Raw genomic sequence first — 19,032 nt, forward strand, 5'->3', positions numbered from 1 at the left:
CGCCCGCCGCCCCGCCCCGCCCCGCCGTTCCGCCGCCGGAATGAAACGGCCGGAGCCGCACACTGAAAAGGAACTTTTATTTAGATAAATTAAAAGTGGCGTTACATGATAAAAGGCGTGGGGTGCCGTAGCTCAAACCCAGCGGAGCAGAGAAGCGCCATGCACGCCCAGCACGGTGCGGCTCCGCTCCTTGTACAGGTCAGTAACAGAACTGAAAGATACACAGTGGTCCCTACACAGGAGTCACCCAAAAAAACCACAAATACAGCCTGAAAGAACCCAGGAATCACAGCATAACAGCAAGTCTCAGCTACAGCCCCAGCTGCCGCTCACAGACCTGTCAACTCGCACTGTTTAATTTGATTTCAGCCATTACTTTTTTGGCTAGACCCGCAGAAGCGTGCAACCTCCTCAGGCTGGCCATCAACACCCACGGTCCGTAGGCAGGAGCTACAGCAGAGAGCAGATCTGGACAAGTGTATTTACTACGCCTGTGGCTTTTATGCCCTCTACCATCTGCAGCGTGAATAAAACACGGGGGAAGCAAGCCTGCCAACACCCAGCGTCGGGGCTGTGGAAAGCATGCAAGATGGAGACCAGCAGCGTAGCAGAAAACTTGCACAGATGGGAGCGGCTGGCTGGGGACCGGTGCTCCCAGCCGCAGCACACCGCTACCGGCTACCCGAGGCCAAACAAAAGCAACCACTGTACTCGGGGACGATCGGAATTATTTTTTAACTGATAGCACAAGTCCATCCTACAACAGCGGTGACTACAGCAATTAGCGATCCACTATGCTCTTGACATGCAAATTAAGCAGCACCACTGGACAGCTGTGCCCTAGTGCCAATTAGTGACCAGCTCGGCTCCTTGGCCACAGGCAGAGGACACGGGCGGCTGGAGCAGCACACGCTGTCTCTAGCTGACAGTTTCACTATTGCTGTTGAAGAGCCTTCTAAAAGTAAAGCAGACTGCAACAAAACAAAACACCAATAGATTCACGTGGTAATACAATAATCCCTTAAATTTTAAGGTAAGTTAAGTTCCATATAAATCAAACTTCCAAAAATATTTTGCAAACTCTGGCATATGGCTATGATACAGTATGTACAAATAAAATACCAGAATGGTTACGTTTTATTGCTAGGGTTTTTTTTATTTGGTTAAGGAATTATACAGTAGTGTATAAAAGGGTGTGGGAAGTGGCAAGAAGCAAGTGTTGGCCTCTTGTCCTCTCAAAAGCCAAGGTTGGTTGGTTGGTTTTGTTTTGTTTTGAAACACTGTATTTTCAAATGTCACATCAAAAGCATCTCCATAGTGGGTCACGTCTGCATTACCCAAACAGGATAGAAGAGCAACAGTGAAAGAAGCCTAGGCAATGGATAACAGGGTTCCATTTTGTGTATTCCTTCACTGATTCATACTCCAGGATACAATTATTCATAAAACATCCAGTCTAAAGTTATATAAAAGTCAACAATTATGAACCAACTTCCACATAAAACTGATGTTTCAGCGAGGTGGGCAACTTCAATTCACTAATCATGCAAAAAACCTCACAACAAGATCAGTGGTATTTGTGAGCAAAATCATCCAACTTGGCCCTGATCTAGCCTGCAAGAGAATCCCTTCTGCAAAAGTAATTTTCTATGTTCCAGAAACACTCTGTGTTTACATCCACTAGTATAAACACACCCTTAAGTTCCTCTATAATAAGGAAACCTCACTTACAAAGCATGCGTCAGTAGAGAACACCAATGCGATTGCATGCTCCCATCCTGCTTTTTACATCCTTCTGTTGGTAAGAACACAAAAGGTAAAGGTACCAAGAAGTGATCATGTTCACATTAGTCAGGAAACAGCCAACAAGTCTACTCTGGGCCTTCCCCAGCTGCTCACACTCCTAGTGACCAGGAGCTTTACTCAGGGCACTTCAGAGTGACCCAACAGTGGATGGAAGAAGCTGGCAGCACCAGCAACCCTGTTCAAAAGATCTCCAGTGACTAGTCAGCGAGACTGTCAGCACACTGCTAATCATACCCAAGGCATGAACTATTCAGGTGCTACTCAGAGCAGGCTGTATTGTAGACTTCTACCTCTTAAAGCATTTGTTAAAGTTCTTCAATAGCTTGTTGGTTTTTTTTTTTTAAATAGACAGGCTCACCTTGCAAAATAATCTGGACGCAATACAACATAGCTAAAAGAATGCTGAAGTGAAAACCCAAGCACTTGGTAGGTTAATTGCTCCTGTAGGCTCATGATATAAAAACACTTTCAACTCTTCCCTCTAAAAATAAATCCTGCTATAGATGGGCACGATTTACCACTTCTGCTTTCCTCTGACTGAGTCCAAACTCATTCATGGATATACTTACTCAAAATTAGAAATTTAGCTGAAGCTCTTAACCACCCCTTTTAGGCTCAGTCTCTCATCATAAACAGCTTACTACCAACACAGCCCCTGACACGAACTTCCCCTTAAATATGCATAATTTACTCTATCTCAAATATTTACAAGCAGAAGACACCCATCTTTACAAGACAGATTTCCTTCTGCTCTACATAAAGTGCAGCTCTCTAATTTAAGGCAAATTTCAGTAAAATATAAAACCATAGTTTTATTTTAGTATGTACACATTTTAAATTAAAAACAACAACTCCCTTGAAAAGGAAAGAATGAGAGGAAAATGTTTCCAAGTTTGGGAATTTTCTGCATTGTAACACAGTCCCAATATTATGTCCTATTGACATATAAATTTGTAAATTTCTTTTCAATAAATGCAAATAAAAAAAGAGGTGGCAATGTGTACAGTAATTTAGCTCCAAAGATCAGAAAACAATGGGAAAGTGCAGACGTAGTTTTTCATGTCCCGTAGTTTCCTTAGCTACAGTAGCATCCATCAATACCACATTTCTAAGTATATATCCTATACACCTAAAGCCAATCTCAGTTCTTGTAATGAGTATTTCTCATCTCCATCTGTGTCAAATTTCTTAAAGCTCTGTGACTCTTGGGCTGTAGAGCCAAGCAGCTTTTGGAGATCTTCATATGACAGTTTTCCATCAGCATCTTCAACTGCATTTTCAAACAAATTCTGAAGATCTGCAAAGAGAAAAGGATTTAGAAGTAGCTCCTTTAAGTATACAGGAGTATCCTATAAGCTGCTCTTCCAGTTTACTGCACTATGTCTTACTACCTAGTAATTAAATAAAGCAGACCCAAGTATGTAGCTTGCCTTCTGTGTTGTCGCAAGCTGTCAGTAACAGTTTAGGAGAAAAAGCATGAGCATTTCTGGATTAAATTACATTAAATCTGAAAAAAATAATCCCTATTTCTGGCCACGACTAATAGCCCATTCTACAACCACTAACTGCATACAGATGAAGTTATCCTCCACAAAAGCAAGCTCTGAATGACTGTTGCTATACCAACAGCACAGATGATATAAAGGGAAAAGTGTCTATTCATTTCCTGATGCAAAGCACTGCCCTTTCAGTAGCTGAAGAGACTGAACAGCAAGATCCAGAAACCATTCATTTGACCAGGCAGTGTTCTCTTAAAAAAAATAAAGAAAAGAAAAAGCCCCAAAACATACACACTCACACCTACATCATTTTCCTTCAGCACCCTAATTCTGCCCTTGAATTCTCTCATCTCTGGGGCACTTGGTATAATGCTTTAGCACTCAAAACAGTTACAATTCACTTATAATGCATAGACCTGTTTAAATCCCAGTTTCTTTTACATACTAGTCTTTTCTTTCCTTTTTTAATTACTTTTTTTTTTTTAAAAAAGTCTGTCGCTCTCAAGATTTTAAAATTGACCTCACTTCTCCCAGAATGCCCAGACACACCACCATAATTCCAGTTTACTTATAGTCTCCTAAACATTTACATGAAATATTCAGAAAAAGAAAAGGTCAGCCTAGAAAGGACATACCTTTGATGCTGGAAATTCCTGGTAAGGACAGATGTCTCAGCTGTCCATTACCCTCCGTGTTGTCATCAGCTGACCTTGAAGCCAGCCTTGAAAGGTCTGTGGGCTTTGCTGTAGTACTCGGACTACTTTCAACTGTTACAAAACAATTTCTATTAGTCTTACTAATTCCACAGAATTACAGTTAGCAGAAACAAAAAAAAATCCGATAAAACGAATTTTTTTTTTTTTTTTTTTTTTTTGCATCACAGATGCTGCATGGGATAAGAATGCTGCAAAATCATTTCAAAAATACAGCAGTGTTGTCCCCTTTTACCAATAACTGGAAGAACAGAAGGAAGGAAACTTTTTCTGGACAGTTATACCGCTTTAATCTTTCATGCTGTACTAGGAGATGTGTATTTGTAAACCCCATACAAAGAATGACTTGGAAGTGCTTTCTACTTCCCAGTCTGAAAGTGCTGAACAAGCTTTATTAAGCAAATTATATCTGCCCACCTGTGTTTTCACCTTGTCAATGCAGGTATCTATCTCCCCCAACAGCAAGGTCTAAAGTTGCTGACCAGCAAATTAACAACAAGCATGGTTCTATTGTAATGAAGTATTTAAAATCTTATCTTCAGCACTACCTGAATATATACAGCAAAAGGACAGAACTGAGACAAGTCAGCAGACACACAGTCCTTTCCTCTGCTACATTTAGATTTTGAAAAAGCAAAAATTGATGTTACTGGGTATAAATTTCTACAAGTTAACCACTGTACGCCTTCAAATACAAGCTATTGATGCATGAAGATCCTGCTACACAGATGGAAAGTCACCTTCAAACTTTTGTAGTCATATGTAGTTTTCTGTTTTAGAGCCAGTTTCCTACCACTTTAACTGAAATAATCTTCACCAAAAATCTTAAGGTACAGTCTACATTATCCATCTTTATTAGTTATTCTTTGAACTACATAGGGAACCTTCAGGTTTATGGATTACTATTATACAACATTCTTACCATTCTTTGAAGTCTCAATGGGTCTATCATTTTCTGTCTTGCCTGTGAGAGCACTGATCAGCTGAAGCTTCTCTCTTAGTTTTGATACCTGAGAATCTCTAGCTCCTGTTTCCTGCATACGTAGAAAAAATTTGCTTAAAAAGCACCCCTTCAGTAGATGGAGAAGATCAGGAAAAGAAGTAATTTAAAATACGTAAGTACTTTTGAGTGACTTGGAGGTCTCCAGGCTGATCAAGTTTAAAATAATAAACAAGATCTAAAAATAAAACCAAAAAATCTGTGGGAAGATGCAAGGAATAAAGTCACATGGTCTGTAAGAAAACAATGGAATGAAAAGTACAACCTGAAGAGTAGGCAACTATTTTGCAGACACTGATTTCAAAAGACTGACATTTAATTTCTCTATTTCTTATATAAATGAGCAAGACTCTGAAAAATCATAATATAAAATAGTCAAACATACTTGGAGCAAACATTTATACATTAATTGAATTGCATAATTGTTTTAAATGTTTGTCTGCAGTACTGACTACCTTAGTGCTGGAGTCACTATATCCCTGCCAAAATAAAACCACCACATTTTTTAATCTGGAGCTCCTTTGCTCTTTTTACAAGTAGGTTCCAGATGATAGGTTGACTTCACTTCAATCCAAGCCTAGAACTGACAGTGTAGCCAGTTCACTCACCTGCATTCTTTCCAGAAGATGGAAACTAACCTCAGCACGCCGCCTCTTATCCCCAGCCCACAATTTGGCCATTCAGTTAGTCTGTTAAACTTGCCCACAGCCAGTCATCAGGTCATTACTGAGAGGCAGCTTTCATCAATTCCTAGACTCCACTAGTACAAAGTTTCTCTAAGTCAACCCAAGAAAGTTTTTAAACCTGGATAAATGCCATAACCCCCTCTGCAGTGTGAACCCACAATAGTTGGGCTAGCTTTGCTGAGAGCATGGCAACGGGTACTCAAATGAGCTGGCTGCCAGAGTCCCCTGTTCCACTGGACCATGGTCTGAATCTCCCAAGATTCTTTCAGCTGCACAGAAGGATATTACAGCAGCTCTGCTGTGGTATCCCATACGTAGTCAGAATGGCAAGACTTTAAACCGTTACAACTTGTCTTCCATCCTAATTGAATTCCTGTCCCCAAAATGGGGTGGCTAAGCTGTCCTGCTCTGAACTTCTAAAAGAAACTGGATCAGATTAGCCTTCTTGCAGATCTTTCCTCAATTATAATCATGTTTTAAATGAGACAAAGACAATGACATGCTCTACTAATCCAGTGTAATTTGTGTTTCCTTACTTTACCTTCAGTTCTTTATCTGAATGAGTTTCATTATCTAGTTGGTCTTCATTTGCCACTTTTAGAGAGGTAGTTGCATCATTCCCCTACAGCGAAAATGGAGGAGAGCCAAGTTTATTCATGTGCTTATTATTTTCTACAATAGGGTTTCTTTCCTTCAAATTTGTCAGGCATGAAGCAGGAAACACACAGGACAAATACATGCTAGAATAAACATGAAGACAGTGGGTTATGTAATTTACCACAGCAATGTCAGCGTGTTCCTTATTGCTAAACATACAGAACACTTTCTCAGAGACTGGCCCCAGTATGGCATACAGAAAGCACTGGAAGGATTTACAAACATATTTAGTAATTTTTTTTTTTAAGCATTTAAGCACCGCTGAACAATCCAGAGGCCCACCTAGCTCCTCAGTGGTCTTAACAGACACCTTACGTGCCAGAGTACCTTCCTAAAACATAGTTAAAGAGGTTTGTGAATCCTGTCCCATTAAGCAGTCACCCAAGTCTTAAATGTCACAGTGCTTTGGACATTTTTCTGTAGATTCTGCAGGGATTCTGGTTATCTGTTCAGAAATATGGAACAAATTCCAGTCCTTTAAAATGAAATCTTAAGTGTCCCAAGTTTCATTCTGACATTTTCTTTAGTTAGGTTTGAAAAGCTCTATCTGTAGTGTATACAAAGTATTGAAACTACTAGCCTGAGTAGACACCCTTAGTAATGAAATACTTACCACATTGGTAGACAAATTCTCTCTTTTGTCCAGATTATTCACAGCAAGGGGAGAGCTTTCTAACAGTATAACCCTCCGGCTAAGGTTACCAATGGTTGAATCCACATTTAGAAGCTTGATGTCATTCAACTTTTGGTACACCACTACAGTATTATTTAGATCCTCCAAAGCTGCATGCAGCGACTGGCTTTCCTGAAATATAAAACCCACACATGTCAGTTTACTCAACCTCTGCAGCACTCTTGCTGTTAAGGTAGTGACTGACCCAATTTAACCAGGCAGACTTCAGACTGGCTCTCCACCAACACTGCTGAAAATATCCAACTGGAAGCTTCCAGAAAGTCATTCCAGCTTTCAAAGTTTGAAACTGAGATTTTCCTCCGGGCTAACCTCTTTGTTGCTAATGTAACTACTTCAACTGTGCCAGCAAATACACAAAGCCTATTCGTCTAATTTTCCAGGGCAAGCTTAGTAACCACACCAACTATTTTTCCCAAGAAAGCATGAACTAGGCATATTTATATACAAGATTCATTTTTGAAGAAGATCTCAACTGTATTCAATGTAAATAAATGCAGTCATTCCATTCCAAGCCATTCAGCTAAACACACATTATCCTTTGTTGTTGTTGTTGCTGAATCCCTGCTTTCCACACCTCATTACATTGAAGGTGACTCAATAAATGCCACTCCTAAATTTGCTTAGATTGACAAGTACCTGCCATAAAATCCATTCAATAAAATGCCTTTAACTCCTTTCCATGAGCAAAGTACACCTATAATTTGTTCGATATTCCATTTCAGTCTTTTTACTCCTCATCCAGTTAGAACACACAAAAAAAAATACTCTCAGACTAGGATATTTTCCTGTTTGCACACACACAGGAACAAACTACAACAAAATTATCTTACACTTAGTTTTGAAGGATGCTATCTGTATTGCTTTGATAACAACCATAATTTTTTGTACACTACAGTACTGCAAAACACACAAAAAAGTTAAGTATCAGTGATACTTGTACCAATATTCCTTTGCAAGGGAGAAAAATACCTGTTTGCAATTTTCTGTCTGATTTGTCTCAGTCCTTGGCACAACAGTGGAGGGAAGCGAAGGTATCTGTTTTAATTCTTTCTAAGGAATTAAGTAGAAAATTATGTTACCAAGTGCCTGTAAAAAAATACTAAGCTTTTAATAACTGGCAGGCTGTAGCTAAGGATGTTTTGCTACAATTATAGTCACTCATGTCTGTTGTGCATGCAGTATTTTAACTAGGCTAATGCAGAGTTCTCTTTCAGACACATAAGGTCCAAATTTATTTTAATTAAGCCCTCCTAATTAGCTCTTCTCCCTTTAATGAAGTATTATGATATACATTTCACTGCTACCATACACACTGCCATATCTGCAATGCTTTCGTAGCACCCACTGACTGAATCAAGTTTTATAATGTATCTGATTTAGATTTTATCCGCAAGTATTCTTAAAGTAATGCTGTATTGCAGTTTAGCTGAAAAACTTTAATTATTGGCCCTGTTTGTTAACCCCAAGTATAAATACAGTGTATTTACACTCAGTATAAATACAGTCAGTATAAAGTATACAGTCAGTATAAAGGTCAGTATAAATACAGTGAGTAGTTTCTGGTAAAGATGGTCAGTAATTTCATCCTTATATGCATCCTTAGTTCAACCAACAAACTGTATCTCAATGCTTCCACCATCCCCAATTGCTAAGACAGTGCAGACAGTTACCATAAGCAGTACTCTGCATCACACACAATCAGAGATTCCCAAGGCTCCACATCTGTGTAGTAGGAAGCAAAATGTACAGGATGGGAAGTATAGAAGCAACCAACAATTCTGGCTACAGAAAAATACATACTTGATACCATATAGGAGGTGCCACACAGGGGTTACGAGATTAGCAGTGTACCAACCAGCACCGACTAGAACTTCAAAAGTTTTTCAAAGGCATAAGGCAAAACTCCACACAGTTCTTAAACTTGCTTCATATTAGGCAGGTAACCGTTAAAACACAGTGTTAAATCAGTACATTTTCTTACCACATCATTCTGGAGTATTTCTATGGATTTCTTGTATTCTTCAATAGCTGTCTGTATATTTTCAACATCATGAGAAACACTGGTAAGAGTGCTACCTATGTTCGCTACAGTCTGGAAGAAAGAAATAGACAAAAATTTCAGCCTTCCTCAACTGTACTGTTCCAAAGTTTCAATCTGCTAAACACTATGTTTCACTAGCGAAACTGCAGGCAGACCGCCACAGAAATATGCACATGAGTTGGGAGTATTCAGAACTTCCTTTGCAGACAAAACCGCAAATTGTACCCATCGCATCTCCAGGCCAATAAATGAACACACACTCTACACCATGAGAGCTTAAGCTAGATACCAAAATTACGGATTTGCTATTCTCACTCCCAAAATAATACAAATGTTCTGGCATTAATTCACAAAAAATTAATCCTGAGATGAAGACGTTGTGCCTCCTCTCTACATGGAGTACTTGTATTGAATACAAGGATGCTGACATCACCCATTTACCCTGCCTTAATTGTCTTTCAGGGCTACCCATCAGACACATCATACACGGCAAAACTAGTCTGCCAAAGGTCACCGATTGGATTTTCAAGCAGGTACTACCTTTTTTAAAATGAAAGAATAGCTCTGAAGCATGAGGAAAGCCCCCATGAATTCTGCAGGTACAGGCTGTGTGCTGACAGCTACCTTTGCTTCTGACTACTCCCATCCCATCCTTCCCTTGCCTCCACCTATGTGAACTCCCCCTACCCCCAGCTCTAACTTTAGAAAGTAACTATTCTGTAAAGGTGCACTGGTGTTTTAGCAGCTGACAGCATGGCACCTATCAGAGTCAGATTATCAGCTAGGACATCCACAAACACTAGTGGAAGTTACAGTAACAAGACAGAGCACGCCCCTGTGCTTCTCATTCCATTTGTAATACTTTCTTCAATCATTAAAACAAACAGAACCCATCTAAAAATCCCCTTTTTCTAGGACCCTGTTATGCTTAAGGCACTGAAGTGACCCTCTAGCTACCCAGACTATATTCAAACAACATCCACGCAAATGTTCCTCCAGCTCTTCATTTTGCAAGTCTGAACACAGGTTCAGTAAGCAATCTCTCTGCCTTGGAGGACGTCAGGGCACCTTTCATCAGCCTGAACAAAAGCCTCTGTCCAAGAGGAACTCCCTCAGTAATCCTTCAGGACTCTACCACCAGCAGGCAGCTCCCCGTTTTCAGGAACAGTACCTAGAGGGAAAAAGGCTTAAGAAAACCAAAATCCCATTCTAAGAATAGCAGCCTTTTCTTCCAAGAAAGGCAGGTAATTCCAAAGACAGCTGGATGCAATGGACAGTTGAGCAGGAGATTTTTCACTAGGGCTATCAAAAGCCAGGCTACCAACCTACACCCACTGAAGTTCTCCTGTGTGACAGGAGGTAGTGCAGCATGCGCACAGGGGTCAAAAACAAGTGCAAGTCTTGAAACCTATCACTTTTCATTAACATGATGCATACAAACCATTAAAACTATTGTATTTAAACCTCCAAATAGTCTTTCTACACTCAACACATCGCAATGCACCTCCTGGAAGAATTCTGGTTCTGTTTTTATTATATGAACCTTCCAAAACATAAATGCAAGCAAGATGGCATCAAGAGAGCAGTGGAAACAGATGCCACATCTAACACCTTACTTAGACTCATCAACAGAGACTGGAAAGAATTCAAACATTCCCAAGATCTTTGATTTTCACAAAGTGTGACCAAGGACAGACTTATTTCAACACGAAAAAGCCTTGCTGTTCAGCAGAACACTGCAAGCGGAAGCCTGTTGGCCCTAACACTTTGTCCTGACGGTACTGAAGGCAGCAAGATGACAACAAGGTTTTTCTATATTATATAAACAAAGTAGGTGCAGGTTCCAGACTGTAGGCACTGTCTTAAGACTCACTTCTGATATGACACAGTGAAAATCCAGCATGCTCATAACAGCAATTTAGAAGCTTAGGAAATAGCTTTGTACTCCTCCCAGAAAAAGAAATCCCAGCAGCCTGATCAGCCAAACCACACTAATTGTTTTGCATATGACTAGCTTGTTGATTACACATCAATTTTGTAGGGATAGGAAATCCATAAAAGAAGATTGGACTGACATTAGGTGTTAGCCCAATATAAATATTTATTGCTAAATAAACAGAACTGCCATGAAAGAGCCAGGGGAGTTTCAACAAGCCCTTCTTTTTATCAAAATAAACGGGGCAATTCTTTGGTAAAGAATGCTTGGCTAAGGCACACAGTAAGACACTGTATTAACGGAAGTCACTTTAGAAGTAAGCCTGTGTCACCTGGTAGGGCCCATCTTTCCAGGGATTGTCAGAAAACCATCCCAGCACAATTCAGGTTTTGCTGTGCATGTACTGAACACCAAGAAAGCTCCCACGCTAATGTTCCATGGCCACTGCTCCCAAGTTAGACCCCTACCCATCTCAAGACTGTAAACGCAGAGCCAGATGTAGAACTATATACTGCTCAAGATGAGGAAGTTTTCCAGAGAGCAATCCATTTTCTTTTCTGATTAAAAGAGCTAAACAAACCACCTGTTTGCAAGCAGATTTGTAAAACTGCAGACAGACTTTTTGCAAGTGTCTTAAATGATATTAAGATCAGCAACCTGAAGGAAAGCAACTAGAAAGATCAGCTCCAAGACAAAGAAGTGATAACATAATACAACCAGAAACAAATGCATCTCCAGAAAGGGACAACCAAGGCCTTCAAATTTTTTATCTGCCATACGTTATTGTAGGGCCATACAATATCAAGTATATGAAGCCCAATTTAAAAACAAGATGGAGAAGCAAATATTCCTCACATGCAATTCAGGTAACTCCTGTTGTCACTGCTGTCCCCAAGAGCCCAGCTGCAGCTTAGCAGCATAGAATGCATTTAGCAATAGCCACATTTACAGTACTTGCCTTCTGAAGTTTCTCTACTGTGAGAGGAAGAGAAATCAGATCAGAACCAGACTTTATGTTGGTTTTGAGATGATTTACTGTTGAGGTCAATAGCGATATCTAAAAACAAAGAGGAATATTTAGAATTAGTCAACATAATCCTGACTCTGACCTTCCCCAATACTAATCACTTAATTTGTAACATTAAAACACAAGGCAAGACAAAAAAAAAAAATATACATACCCACACACACACAACACACCCCTAGCTCTAGGTTATAAGTCCTGCCTAGACTTTAACTTTTAATGCCTAGAACATTAAAGATATTCTGCCTCTTGCAACAGAGGCAAGATTGTTTTTTTTAAACTGAATGAAAGCCATAGAAGCCCCTTCTTTTCAATAACGTACCCTCTGCCCATTTTACATTAATCTCCTTAGAGGCTGTTGCCCAAGAAAGATTTTTAAAATTGTGCAAGAAGCCTTTACGTGGAGGAAACAGTCATCTACTTCTGTATTTAGCAATCAAACCTGCCTGGCAAACCCCAGGAAAGCCATGCAACTTCTCTAGCTGAGTGACAGGCAAAGAAGCTGCACATATCACCCAAACCTTGTGCTACAGAAGTGGAACAGTGACAATCTAGGTACAGTGGTTAGCTCAATTTCTGTCAACTGTTTGACCCAGAAGGCAAGTTATTCAATGGGTCTTCAGAATTATTTATTCATTCCAATTGAGAGGCTGTCAAATAAATTAAAAACAACCACATACTGGTCATTAATGTCTAACACTGTCACTTTAAGATCAATTGGCAGCCATCAGTAGTCAAAATGAAGAAAAATAATTTCTTCTCACATTTGACAACACAGAAGTAGAGCAGATTAAACCCACTTTCTCCTGGTTAAAAAAAAAAAGTTGTTTCACAAGCTGAGGAAATGGACAAGATCCTAATTTTAAATGAGGCCAACACTGATCAGCTGGCATGCAAAGTCTCTGGTTCCATAGCTGTGAATACTGGCTGAAATAATGCCCAGCAGTGCACCCTAACAATTTATGGGGAAAAAAAACCCACAACACAGTAACTAAATTTTGATCCCCAGAAGAGCTGGCTCAGACTGTAACCAGACCCTGAAGTAACGTGAGGGCCTGCAAGAACCATGTGCAAGTATCTTTAACGTCCAGGTGCAGATGATAGCGTTTTAAAAGTCCAATGAAGCACCTAAATATCTGTGGATAATGCATACTGTCAGATGCCCAAGAAAGCAAGTCAAATTTTCAAATATATTTATGTGCCCCATTAAGCACTTAACCACTGCACAGGACTGAAGAAAAACCAATCTGAGCAGGCACCACAATACTCTTAAAAACCAAACCCAAAGCACCAGTGTCAGGGAGGGTTCCTCACACACACCTCTTGATACCACTAACGGTGAGCAGCTCTGAACTTCTACCCTCCGAGGCAAGAATTTCAGTAAAGACACTTGCTTGATACTTTGTTTGAAGCATGAGCTAATACATCAGCTGAGGAAACAGCTTTCTGTTACGTGGCTTAGTTCTAGTCGTGTAAACAGAGCTAAGACTTACACCGGCTCAGATTCTGAGTGTGTATTAGCAGATTTTATATTCATGAGACACCAGTACTCCATTTGTAGCAACATGAACTTCCACTGGTTCAGGTAACTTCCTTCCGTGGTCATGAAGTGTTTGCAGACACTCTCAGAAATTTGAAATGTCAAATCCCTCATCATAAATATCACAATTATTTGGCAGAAAAATTAAGAACTGCACAGTTCTCGGGTTGTTTCAAATTCTGCCTGAAGTCCTTCCACCAGTTGCGTAATTTCTCCTCTTTGGGATCAGTCCAACTGGATGCTCAACCTTTTTTTGCTTGTTTGCAATTGCTTATAATGGCTTATACTCCATTTTAATTTTAAAAATAAAAGTTTAAGCATATGGTCAAGGAATTCCTTGAGAAAAGCTCAGCACTGCACTTGAAATTACCTTCTGTAAAAATAAATTTGAATTTAATATTTTATTTTTCAAAGCCAAGCACTGATCCCTCTCACCTGTTTATTGATCTCTGTGATATTTATCCAAATTTTATTTAGCCCCAGTTCTCCAGTCTCAATTTGTTCTAGTTGCTTTTGCTTCTGCACCAAATCTTCATTCAGTTTAGGAATTTCTTGGAATGATGTCTTTTGATTAGATTCCACTAAAAAAAAAAAAAGAAGAAAAAATAATTAAATTTGTTTTAAAAAAAACCCCAAAAGTCCAGGTAAACAACAATGAAAGGCAAAAGACAAATCACAAGCAGCAACATCTACAGCAGTGAAAGGCGGCAATAACAGTTTCTACATATGGGTTTATGGCCAATTCAGAATTACGTGTTTGTTCAGAATGACAGCTCTTTTTTGTTTTAAGAGTACTAATGTCTGCAGAGAGAACCCAGAGAGACCGTACTAAATTTAACACTTTGCAATAGTACTGTCATTCTGGCAAGCCTGAGCAGGCCTTTATTTAGTGCAGTTATTTTGCATTACTTTCACAGAGGAACATGAAATAGTAATAGGACTGTGAATAAGAACTGCCAACAGTAGCAGGGCAAAGGAGGCACATGAAATGAACCTTGGTGCCCTTTTCAAGCCTGCAAAGGGGCTGCCAACAATGAAGTGAATTCCAGAGAGATTAATGTGATTACAGTTGTTCCGTGTGACAGAAAGACAACTGACAAAAATGTATAAGCTTACACACTAACGTCTGTTGGTAAACAAATCAGTAAACAAGGTCCTTGGAAATACAGTCAGTTATTACTGCAATTAATACTACAGGAAGAGGGAAACAGGCAACTCAAACCAATTCAAGTGAGCTTCAGAAATGCAGCTCTTCCAGGTCTGCAGTGACTAAGCTGTTTAGCTGCAAACGCTATTAGGCAATCCTAAATCCCTAGGTGTGGGAAACAAATACGCAAAGGTTTTGAGATGGAGATGACAGTTGTCCAAAACCTGCACCTCCACCCTGCAACACAGCACAGGAATGCTCCACAACAAACCACCATCATTCAGCCCACAGACCACTAAGAGCAGTGGGACCTACGTGGTACATAGCTGGCAGCTCCCAAAACAAATTTCCATGTGTGACCCATCCCGTCAAAAGGGGGAAGCCTTCAGGAGTGCTTCATGCCCATGGAGTGGATGCCCAAATACACACAACTGGAAAGCCATGTATCTTCAAAAACCCACTTCACTTTTCCTGAAGCAAGTCCTAAAAGTCATTTCCAGGTACAGAGTAATCTACATTGATCACTCCAGATCCAAATAACACTTTCAGTTAAGACCTTGAAAGGTGTATTTTAGCCAAAACAGACCGAGAGCTAGTTGTGGGTTCGACACAAACAGTTCACACTGAATCTGATGTTCCAGAGACTCTTGTAGACAAATTATTTTCTGTTTTGCCACCCTCACTGTGTACAGTGAGACTCCACTTAACTTTCCTAGCACTGCAAAAAAACTCCTTAAGTGCATTCTTAGCATCATTACTAACAACCAAAGGGAAACACTACAATAGCTTTCCCCTACCCCAAACATACTAGATGCAAAGATATCTTATTTTTAAAAAGCGCTCATTCCATACTCAGTTTGTTCAAAAGATGGCAGAACATTAACAAATACTGCCCCAGGAATCTGCTCTTACAGGGCAAAAATCTAGATGAAGATTCAGAGGAGGAAGGTTCTTTTTCCAAACTCGCTGTAGGACAGACAGATCCCATGCCTTGTTTCCCCATCCACCCGCCCACCTCGCCAAAGGACAATGTTACCTTTTGGAACCAGGTTATTCTTGCTGTCTGGTTTTTTGTTGTTGTTTTTAATGCTGTGCCTCACTATGAGACTCCCATCCAGCTTCTAGGCATGCTATTACAGTGGCAAGGAAATCTGAGACTGTTTTATCACTAGACCAACTATTAAACACATGGCTTTTCTAGCAGAGCTATTAAGGAGAAAACAAGCACATCTGTAATTGCCAGACAGTAAGCTCGGAGAGAACAACTGCTTTATCAAAGAAGTCTACATAGAACAGGAATGATGAAACTTAACTACATCAAAGCCAACAAGTGTTGTCATCATGCAAAACTTTTACTGCCAGTACATACTTAAAGCAGACCAGTCCACGAAGAACAGCAGCCATGAAGAACACAGAAACAGCTACTGCAGAGCTGTTCAGTACACTCACAGCCACAAAGCAGCGCCTGTAACTGAAGGTATCCTCCATAACTGGTGGACACCAGTTACAGCTAACTTCCAGAGTTCAGTATCAGTTAATATAAAAGGACATCTATTAGCAATGCTTTCCCTCACTCCCAACCAGCCAGCAGGTTCCACCTTGGCAGACAACTCCCCACCTCACAGCAGAGTTACACACCCTAACAGGAAGCCCTAATCACCAACAGCAAATAATTTCTACACACATTTCCTCAATACCTCTTTTACCACAAGCAAACCAAGCCCTCTACTTACCTTCAGCCTCCTAATTTTTTAATTGATTTCACCAGCCTTATTTTTAAGGTCACCTTCACATCCTGGGCACAAAAATTCTAAGATGAAGACCAAAGCTATGGAACAAAACCCACAGTCAACAGCGGTGCTCCTCAGGCAAAATCTAACTACCTAGCTTTCCTGAGGCAGCTAGAGACTACCTGAATGCTTAAGCTTCACTCTTCTGCTCCATTCACACAACTCCTCAGCTTATCCTTGTCTTTTTCAATATACAAGATTTTAAACACTACTAAAATAAGGCACCAAAACATATCTTATGTCCAGAGAAGAGTTATAGAGAACCGAGAGCATACGTTACACGCAAAATCTCACCGTTTGTTATACCTCAGTGCTACAGAAGTTATAATATTGAAATCTTACATGGACAGGGAAAACCTGTGAGACCTACAAGCAAAATGCTCCACATTAACTCTATACTTCAAAGTATTAAACACGATGTAACTCCACACCATATGCAACACGACATAAAAGTTGAACAAGAACAGGTCAATGCAAGCAAGATAAACATTCAGAGGATACGAAGAAAAAACATAATACCAAAGCAACATTCAAATTGCAGTAATGCCATAGCAAGTACTAGAAGTTTTTAAAAGAGTTCAAGACAAAAACATTGTTTTCCATTAATTTTTTTTAAGGCATGCATCAAAATCCCCTAGACTGCTTTTACAAGGCTGATCAGAATTTTTTCTTTTTAAATAGGGGCTTCCTTTGGAAGAGACCACTCCCAAGACCAAAGTCAGGAATTTTAGAAATGTCCATACAAGCAACTACAGGCCCACCTACTCCAGCGTCCCTGTTTCTCAGAAGATATAGAGCAGGCAAGGATATATAACATTTGCCTTAGATTCGCCCAGCCTCCAAGTGGTTTTGGCTCAGAGGACGACTCAATTCAGGGACAGTTTTGCCTACTCAGTACTTTCAGACTTTGAATAAGCAGGTGGGCTCCTAAAGCTCTTCGTACTGCCCAAAGCAAATGTGAAATAGTGCAGTTACATTTATACTTACTAGTTCGAAACTTCTCCTTTATTGCATCCAGATCCTCCTTGAGAGCCACCTGCATCCAGACTAAGCCAACGCATGCTACCACACAAGCAGCAAGAATGACAAACGCACATAACGGGTAACAGAATTTGCAGCATCGTAGATAGTCTCCCCTGGGTAAAACAAAAATAAGAGATTGTGCATATTCAACAGTACCGAGAAAAGTTTTATTTTAAATGCTGATCTGTCAAAGTAGGGGACAGCACTGGAACAACACACATGTTTTGGCTGACAAGAACTAACGAAGAGCTTTTCCAAGAATAAATAAGGCTATACAGTGAGATCAGGGGTATTACCTTCTGTTCAGTTTATCCTCAGGAGGCACATCTAGCATATTTAAGAGCAGCTGTCAGGTTTCTCTTACTAAGATTTCCTGTTCTGCTCACATAAACTTATGTTAGGAACATCTGCTTGATAGCTTGGAAAGCAGGCTTTCAAGAAAGGGTATTGCCATAATGTTATGACAAGTACTTCTAGATTATCCTAAACTGCGAAAGCCTAAGTTTCTCTGCGATGTGCCTTCTTTTAGTTATTCTTAGAGACCCATTAATAACACTGTTACTTAACTGAAAAGTTTATCTATTGGCAAAAGCACATCATGTCCACGATAAAACCAGCACTGCGTCGGCTCACAGATACGGGATTGTGCCGCGCTGAACACACGGGGATATCCGTGCTCTACATTTCAAGCAACTGACCCCGAGCTGCTCTAAGGACTTCAGTTGCAGCGAGCATAAAACAGAAAAAACAAGAAGAAAAAAGCCAGAGGATGGTTCAGATCTACTTCTACACCCAGCCAGGGGACCTGTTGGGCCAGGCACACTCAGTGCAGCTCCAGGTCTTTCCTGGCAGTCCCCAGCGCCCCACAACCCGCCGCAACTGCGAAGCTGACCCGCTGAAACAACGCAGCCGCCTCCAGCACCGCCCCGGAGACCGGCCCTGAGGCGAGGGGCTCCCGCCGCGGCGGGGTGGCCTCTCTCCCACCGCGACCCGCAGCGGGGCCGGAGCCCGGAGGCAGACCCCCAGGCGGGCCGGGCAGGACCGGGCCGGGGACTCGGCGGCAGCCCCGGGGACTCACTTGCCGCAGCGGCCCCGCGCCCCCGCCGCCGCGAACTCGTCCTCCTCGGAGCTGGACTCGGAGTCGGAGGCGGGCGGCTCGGTGCGCAGCAGCCGGTGGCCCGAGCCCTTCTTGGCGGGCTTCTTCCTGCGGCCGTCGGCGGCCAGGCCGATGAGGGCGTTCAGCTCCTTCCGCTTCTTCATCCTCTTGTGGGGCGTCGGCGGCGGCGCGGCCGGCGGCTGGCTCCCGCCTTCCTCCTCCGCCGCCGCCGCGGCGGCCGCCGCCAGCACGCCCCGGCTCGCCAGCCTGCGGCCCGGCCGCGGCTACAGGCGCTCCGTGGGGCCGCGGCCGCTGCTCCCCCGCCGGCCCCGCGGCGGCACACCCGGCCCCGCCGCCGCCCGCCCCGCCCGCGCCATGGC

The 19,032-nt window shown here is 41.4% G+C and overlaps 1 protein-coding gene across 1 annotated transcript; it reads right to left on the reverse strand.

Annotated features, from left to right (window-relative positions):
• Positions 1-58: 58 nt before the first annotated feature.
• Positions 59-19,022, reverse strand: EFCAB14 (EF-hand calcium binding domain 14). Its single transcript, XM_075508716.1, has 11 exons — positions 18,635-19,022; positions 17,521-17,669; positions 14,032-14,177; positions 11,991-12,089; positions 9,037-9,147; positions 8,025-8,105; positions 6,975-7,166; positions 6,246-6,326; positions 4,941-5,052; positions 3,941-4,072; positions 59-3,103 (listed from the first exon to the last, which is right to left on the reverse strand). Exons 1-11 carry the CDS (start codon positions 18,814-18,816, stop codon positions 2,928-2,930), a joined length of 1,461 nt encoding a protein of 486 aa, XP_075364831.1. The 5' UTR covers positions 18,817-19,022; the 3' UTR covers positions 59-2,927.
• Between the last annotated feature and the right edge of the window lie 10 nt (positions 19,023-19,032).

The sequence above is a fragment of the Mycteria americana genome, chromosome 7 (genome assembly GCF_035582795.1).
Source record: "Mycteria americana isolate JAX WOST 10 ecotype Jacksonville Zoo and Gardens chromosome 7, USCA_MyAme_1.0, whole genome shotgun sequence".
NCBI classification, from domain to species: Eukaryota; Metazoa; Chordata; class Aves; order Ciconiiformes; family Ciconiidae; genus Mycteria; species Mycteria americana.